This window comes from Schistocerca gregaria, chromosome 3 (assembly GCF_023897955.1).
Source record: "Schistocerca gregaria isolate iqSchGreg1 chromosome 3, iqSchGreg1.2, whole genome shotgun sequence".
Lineage (NCBI taxonomy): Eukaryota > Metazoa > Arthropoda > Insecta > Orthoptera > Acrididae > Schistocerca > Schistocerca gregaria.
The window spans coordinates 174,707,498-174,715,861 of NC_064922.1; the positions used below are offsets into that span (position 1 = coordinate 174,707,498).

The 8,364-nt window shown below is 39.9% G+C and overlaps 1 protein-coding gene across 1 annotated transcript; it reads left to right on the top strand.

Annotated features, from left to right (window-relative positions):
- The first annotated feature begins 1,222 nt into the window (after nt 1-1,222).
- Nucleotides 1,223-1,781, top strand: LOC126356048 (jerky protein homolog-like). The gene has a single exon (XM_050006729.1). The coding sequence runs from the start codon at nt 1,304-1,306 to the stop codon at nt 1,712-1,714; it is 411 nt and encodes a 136-aa protein (XP_049862686.1). The 5' UTR covers nt 1,223-1,303; the 3' UTR covers nt 1,715-1,781.
- Nucleotides 1,782-8,364: the final 6,583 nt, after the last annotated feature.

The window sequence follows — 8,364 nt, forward strand, 5'->3', positions numbered from 1 at the left end:
ATAGATTTTTGTCTCACTTGTCTCTTTTTTATGTAATGCAAGGGCACTGATGACCATGCCATTTAATGTCTTCAAATACAAATAATCATAATTATCGTCATCACCATCATTCAGGTGCTGTAACATAGTTGGACAATCAAACAATGGAACATCCAGGTAGGAATGTCACAATAAAGACAGATTGCTACTTACCTTAAAGAAGACACATCAATTTGCAGCCAGGCACAATTAAAAGACACTCTCATTGCAAATACAAAAGTTTTATTCCACTGTCGAGCATATTTACATGCAATTGGTGTCATCAGTGTTAAAATACTAATAATAATAACAATAACAATTTTATAAACTTTGACATGAAAAATGTTATTAACTACAGTTTAATAATCCAAGATGGATACAATATATATTTGTGCAAATGTCAAAAACAACAAGACGTTTCCTCATAGATCAATTACAAGATAAATGAACTACATAGCTCAGTGAATGACAAATAAGTAATCAAACAGATAATTAACAATAAGTACATGAAACAGTAATAAAATAGTTGCAAAGTGTGGCATATGTATAGTTTGTAATTAATTTATAGTTAATTCTTGTAAGGAAAGTTGGTCATTTGTCACATACTCAAGGAACTCCTGAGAAAAGTAAATTACTTTACATTTGATCCACCTCAAAAGACTAATTTTAAATTTATTTACAGTACAGCGTCAATTATCCGAACGACCGCTTAACCGAACTGTGTACTCGCGCGCACCTGTTACTCTCCCACCCTACCGTCCATCATGCCCCTCACTCCCAAATCAAGTTTCCCACTGTAGTCGCCGCAGTGGGCCACCGCTGGCGGAACATTGCTTCTAATGGGGGCTTCACAAGGCGCTGCTGACCGGCCAAGCTGCCAGTGACTGTATTTCAACAATCAGCACACTTCTGTCGGCTTGGCACTGGCAGTAGAAGTAATGACAGTATCAAAGCTGTTCACAGCAACAGCTGCGCCAGCATAGAGTTGAGGCGTGCCGCTCCACGCAGTTTGAAGGATTGCGCGCCCCTGAGAAGAGCTTCTCATGGTGCAAACCGTCACCTTCTGTTCTCTGTTACGACCACTTGCGTGCTGCTGCGTGAAGAAGTGAACTTGACGATACAAAACGTAAACGTGTTGTCCTTTCTATGAGGGACAAATACGAGATTATTAAAAGGTTAGAAGAAGGTGAATCTGCAACCACTTTATCCAATGAGTACAAGGTGGGGAAGTTGACAATTACGGATATAAAAAAAACAACAGACAAGCATAGCAAATTTTATAGCTATGCTTGATTCTACTGATGGATCAACAAGCCGTAAAAATATGAAGCTCGCCACTAACACAGATCTAGATGATGCTGTTTACAAGTGGTTTACACAAAAGAGATCGGAAGGAGAACCTATCTCAGGTCCCATTCTGTGTGAGAAGGCAATGCAGTTCAACGAAAAACTTGGAGGGCCTTCGAACTTTAAAGCGAACACAGGCTGGTTAAAACGCTTCAAGTCAAGACACGGCATTCGTGAGCTTACAATACAGGGAGAAAAACTGTTGGCTGGTTCTTCAGCAGCTGATACTTTCAACGTCAAACTAAGGGACGTATTAGGGGAAGAAGACTATGCTCTCGAAAACGTTTACAATGCTGACGAAACTGGAAAGCTTTACCGAGAGAAACTCTTGTTTCACGTCATGAATTAGCAGCACCTGGTCCTAAAACAAGCAAGGACCGTATTGTGCTAATGCTACTGGAAGTCACCTACTGCCTATGTTCGTCATTGGTAAAAGTAAAAAACCGCGTTGTTTCAAGCACGTTAATATGTCAGCCTTGCCTGTTGTGTACACCTCACAAAAGAGTGCCTGGATGGATAGTACGATTTTTATTAAGTGGTTTCTGGACTATTTCATACCCTCTGTAAAAGCTCATCAGCTAAAGAATGGGAAGAGGGAGAAAACACTACTTCTCCTTGACAATGCACCAACTCATCCGTTATGTGATATTTTAAACAAAAAAGACGATTACATAAAGGTAATGTTTTTTCCACCTAACGTAACCTCCTTATTACAGCCCATGGATCAAGGCGTTATTGAGACTTTCAAACGATATTACAGGAAAGAATTGTTGCGTAAGTTATTGTTAGAAAGAGAAGAGGATGGAGGAGAAAGCGTCTTAAGAAATCAGTAGAATATTGACTTGAAAGACGCATCCTACATGATCAGTGCAGCATGGAATAGTGTAAAAGAAGAGAATTTGAAGAAAGCCTGGAATAAAATTTTGGACACACAAGAAAATTCACAAGGTATGATTGAAAATAACGAACAGAATGATATGTCCGAAATTCTCGGTATGCTAAAAGAAATAGATTGCCATGAATGTGATGAAGAAGACGTTCATGAATGGATGAATATCGATGATGCAGATCCAGGACACCAAATCTTGCAGGACAGCGAGATTGTAAACGTCGTCACTGATAAAGATGATGCCGCCAGCATCACATCAATCAGTGCTCCAGAAAGTGAAGATAAAAGTATACCAACAGCTTCTGAGGCGTTCACTTGTTTAGATACTGCCTTGCGATGGTTTGAAGCCCAAGATGAAAGTGACCAGTTTCAGATATCTGTAATGAAAAAAGTACGTGACTTAACTGCTCATAAGCGTGTAGGCTTGGTTAGACACACCAAAATAAAGGGTTTTTTTTAAACGTTAATTTTGTATACTGTGTGTATTGTCCATGCAAAATGTGTATGTAATATGGATATATTTTTGTTTAATAAACTGTGCCACATACTATATATTCCTACTGAAGTTGCCTTTGTATGCTACTTTGTAATACTAGAAGAGATGCCTGTTTTTATGAATATGTTTACTGTACAGTACTTCTTTTTGGCAAATAAACATGTACAGTTCGATTATGCGAACAAACCAGTTTTCTGAACACCCATTCCCCCAATTACTTCGGATAATCGATGCTCTACTGTACTTGCACTGTGTAGGCATTTTCAGGTAGTTTGTTGAAGTAGACAGGACCAAGAAATATGGAGCTGTTATGTGCCTTTGCAAGCCTAGCATATGGCATATTAATTGTATGTCAACTTCTTATATTATGGTAATGAACTGTTCTCCTTAAGTCAAATTTACTCAGATTCTCTTTAACAAAGACAAGGCAGTTGTAAATATACAGGCCAGGCACTGTCATTATATTTTGTTTCTTAAAATAATCTTGACATGATTCATATGGACTAAGTTCTGCATGGCACTTTATGGGTTTGTTTTGCCAATTAAACACTAATTTTGAGCCTATGGAATTTCCCCATAATAATATTCCATAACTCAGGTGCGAATGGAAGAATGGAAAATATGCATATAACAGAAGTTCTTTACTGGCACTGCTCCTCAGCTTGTACAGCAGATACATGGCACTTGCCAATTTGCCATGTCTTCCCTGTGTGGGTATCCCAGCTAAGCTTTTGACCTACATGGTGGTCCATTGACCGTGACCGGGCCAAATATCTCACGAAATAAGCGTCAAACGAAAAAACTACAAAGAACAAAGCTTGTCTAGCTTGAAGAGGAAAATCAGATGGCGCTATGTTTGGCCCACTAGATGGCGCTGCCATAGGTCAAACAGATATCACCCGCGTTTTTTAAAAATACGAAACCTCATTTTTTATTACATATTTATGTAGTACATAAAGAAATATGAATGTTTTAGTTGGACCACTTTTTTCGCTTTGTGATAGATGGCGCTGCAATAGTGACAAACATATGGCTCACAATTTTAGACTAACAATTGGTAACAGGTAGGTTTTTTAAATTAAAATACAGAACGTAGGTACGTTTGAATATTTTATTTCGGTTGTTCCAGTGTGATACATGTATCTTTGTGAACTTATCATTTCTGAAAACGCGTGCAGTTAGAGCGTGATTACCTGTAAATACTACATTAATTCAATATATATAAAAACAAAGATGCTGTAACTTGGTGTTTGTGTGTTTTTAGTGTCTCTATCAACATACCAACGCTTTCGTTTGGTAAGTTACAGCATCTTTGTTTTTATTTCTATTTTTCCCACGTGGAATGTTTCCCTCTATTACATTCATAACATTAATTCAATAAATGCTCAAAATGATGTCCATCAACTTCAATGAATTTGGCAATATGTGTAACAACATTCCTCTCAACAGCAAGTAGTTCACCTTCCGTAATGTTCGCACATGCATTGACAATGCACTGACGCATGTTGTCAAGCATTGTCAGTGGACCACGATAGCAGATATCCTTCAACTTTCCCCACAGTAAAAAATCCGGGGACGTCAGATCCAGTGAACGTGCGGGCCATTGTATGGTACTTCGACGACCAATCCACCTGTCATGAAATACGCTATTCAATACCGCTTTAACCACACGTGAGCTACGTGCCGGACATCCATCATGTTGGGAGTTCATCGCCATTCTGTCATGTAGTGAAACATCTTATAGTAACATCAGCAGAACATTACATAGGAAATCAGCATACATTGCACCATTTGGATTGCCATCGATAAAATGGGGGCCAATTATCCTTCCTCGCATAATGCCGCACCGTACATTAACGCGCCAAGGTCGCTGATGTTCCATTTGTCGCAGCCATCGTGGATTTTCCGTTGCTCAATAGTGCATATTATGCTGGTTTACGTTACCGCTGTTGGTGAATGACGCTTCATTGCCAAATAGAACGCGTGTAAAAAATCTGTCATTGTCCTGTAATTTCTCTTGTGCCCAGTGTCAGAACTGTACACGACGTTCAAAGTCGTTGCCATGCAATTGCTGGTGCATAGAAATATGGTACGGGTGCAATCGATGTTGATGTAGCATTCTCAACACCGATGTTTTTGAGATTTCTGATTGTCGCGCAATTTGTCTGGTTCTGATTAGCAGATTAGCCGCATCAGCAGCTAAAACGCCTATTTGGGCATCATCGTTCCTTAAATAACGTAACTATCTGGCGAACAGTCTGGACACTTGGATGATGTCATCCAGGACACCGAACAGCATACATAGCACATGCCGGTTGGGCACTTTGATCACAATAGCCCTACGTAAACACGATATTGACCTTTTCTGCAATTGGTAAATGGTCCATTTTAACACGGGTAATGTATCACGAAGCAAATACCGTCTGCACTGGCGGAATGTTACGTGATACCACGTACTTATACGTTTGTGTATATTACAGCACCATCCATCATAAAGCGAAAAAAGTGGTCCAACTAAAACATTCATATTCCTTTATGTACTACACGAATATGTAATAAAAATGGGGGTTCCTATTTAAAAAAACGCTGTTGATATCCGTTTGACCTATGGCAGCGCCATCTAGTGCCCCCCTTCAAGCTAGACGAGTTTCATTTTTTGTAGTTTTTTCGTTTGGTGTTTATTTCGGGAGATATTTGGCCCGGTCACTATCAATGGACCACCCTGTATATGAAATCCTAACAATTTTACTGTTTTTTTTCTTTTTTTAAAAAAAAATCATGACTGGGAGCATTCAGATTGAATATAATAGCTTCAGTTTTACTATCATTCGTCTGCAGTACATTTGCCTCAAACCAGGTAGTGCGCCTTTCCATTGCCACTGCCATACTGTGTTGCACATTTTCAAGATTGGTATCACATGTGATGAGTGTTGTGTCATCAGCATGTAGCACTGCTGCAGGTAAATCATTTAAATAAATAATGAAAAGGAAAGGTCCGAGAACAGATCCTTGAGGTATGCCCTTTACAGCTGGAAGACATTCTAACTGTTGTGGTTGGCAGGAGAGCCAACACCGTGTTACTAGAGGAGACCGAAAGCCACGCGATTCAGCTGACGTAGGCTGGCATGAGGTCTGGAACAGGACAAGGAAAGTAAAATTTAGAAACAATTTACGTAGCTGGTGGAATACTTAACTTTAATCCATTAATGACGAACGTCGGTCTTGACGGTACATGATTCACAATATTAATAGAAACTGATAATGGCGCCTTGCTAGATCGTAGCTGAAGGCTATGCTAACTATCATCTCGGCAAATGAGAGCGTATTTTGTCAGTGAACCATCGCTAGCAAAGTCGGCTGTACAAGTGGGGCAAGTGCTAGGAAGTCTCTCTAGACCTGCCATGTGACAGCGCATGGTCTGCAATCACTGATAGTGGCGACACGCGGGTCCGACGTATACTACCGGACCGAGGCCTATTTAAAGGCTACCACCTAGCAAGTGTGGTGTCTGGCAGTGACACCGCACTGACATTTGGTTATTTATCTTAACTAACTGTTTTCTATTGTCCAAGTATGAATGCATTAGGCGTAGAGCATTCTCTCTCAGTCTGTAGTGGTAGAGTTTTCTCACGAGAATATTGTGGGAGACCATATCAAAAGCTTTCCTGAGGTCCAACAGTGTTGCACAGATGACATCTTTATTTTCAAAACAACTATATATTTTTGCTACCATGCTCTCAACTGCTTTGACTGTAGGAAGGCTGGTTCTGAAACCATACTGTGAGGAGGTGAGTATATCATTATGTTCAAAATATTGACTCATCTGTTTATTCATGCAATATTCTATTATTTTTGATATTATGAGTATAAGGGATATTGGCTGATAATTATCTGGTGATGCTATATCTCCTTTCTTATGTACTAGGTTAACTACAGATATTTATAAACATTCTGGATGACTACCTTCATTTAAAATTTTGTTGATTATTTTAGTCAGTGGGATTACAATTTGATTTCTGATATATTTAATAACATAATTTGAGAGACCACAGTAATGCTGTGCTCTAGAATTACTGAGCTTAGCTATTGATTCATTGACCATCTTCTCAGTTTCATAAGTCCAGTGAAAGCTGTCTGTCTGCTTACTGTTCATTTCTGGCAGCAGTGCCTCTGCCTTACTCACATTCTCCATTATGCTGTTATCTGATTGAGGACTGACAAAATCCGCATCAGGTGGAAATGGTATCTGGTATACTTTATCATCACAGTTAGTTTCTGTTCTAATAATTTCCCATGCAGCTTTGCATTTATTTACTGAGTCCAGTATACATGTATCCCCCCATGAACCATGGACTTGCCGTTGGTGGGGAGGCTTGCGTGCCTCAGCGATACAGACAGCCGTACTGTAGGTACAACCACAACGTAGGCGTATCTGTTGAGAGGCCAGACAAACGTGTGGTTCCTGAAGAGGGGCAGCAGCCTTTTCAGTAGTTGCAAGGGCAACAGTCTGGATGATTGACTGATCTGGCCTTGTTACAATAACCAAAACAGCCTTGCTGTGCTGGTACTGCAAACGGCTGAAAGGAAGGGGAAACTACGGCCGTAATTTTTCCCGAGGGCATGCAGCTTTACTGTATGATTAAATGATGATGGCGTCCTCTTGGGTAAAATATTCCGGAGGTAAAATAGTCCCCCATTCGGATCTCCGGGCGGGGACTACTCAAGAGGATGTCGTTATCAGGAGAAAGAAAACTGGCGTTCTATGGATCGGAGCGTGGAATGTCAGATCCCTTAATTGGGCAGGTAGGTTAGAAAATTTAAAAAGGGAAATGGACAGGTTAAAGTTAGATATAGTGGAAATTAGTGAAGTTCGGTGGCAGGAGGAACCAAGACCTCTGGTCAGGTGACTACAGGGTTATAAACACAAAATCAAATAGGGGTAATGCAGGAGTAGGTTTAATAATGAATAGGAAAATAGGCATCCGGGTAAGCTACTACAAACAGCATAGTGAGAGCATTATTGTGACCAAGATAGATACGAAGCCCACATCTACTACAGCAGTACAAGTTTATATGCCAACTAGCTCTGCAGATGATGAAGAAATTGAAGAAATGTATGATGAAATAAAAGAAATTATTGAGATAGTGAAGGGAGACGAAAATTTAATAGTAATGGGTGACTGGAATTCGAGTGTACGAAAAGGGAGAGAAGGAAACATAGTAGGTGGATATGGATTGGGGCTAACAAATGTGAGAGGAAGCCGCCTGGTAGAATTTTGCACAGAGCACAACTTAATCATAGGTAACAGTCGGTTCAAGCATCATAAAAGAAGGCTGTATACATGGAAGAAGCCTGGAGATACTAAAAGGTATCAGATAGATTATATAATGGTAAGACAGAGATTTAGGAATCAAGTTTTGAATTGTAAGACATTTCCAGGGGCAGATGTGGACTATGACCACAATCTATTGGTTATGACCTGTAGATTAAAACTGAAGAAACTGCAAAAACGTGGGACTTTAAGGATATGGGACCTGGATAAACTGAAAGAGCCAGAGGTTGTACAGGGTTTCAGGGAGATCATAAGGGAACAATTGTCAGGAATGGGGGAAA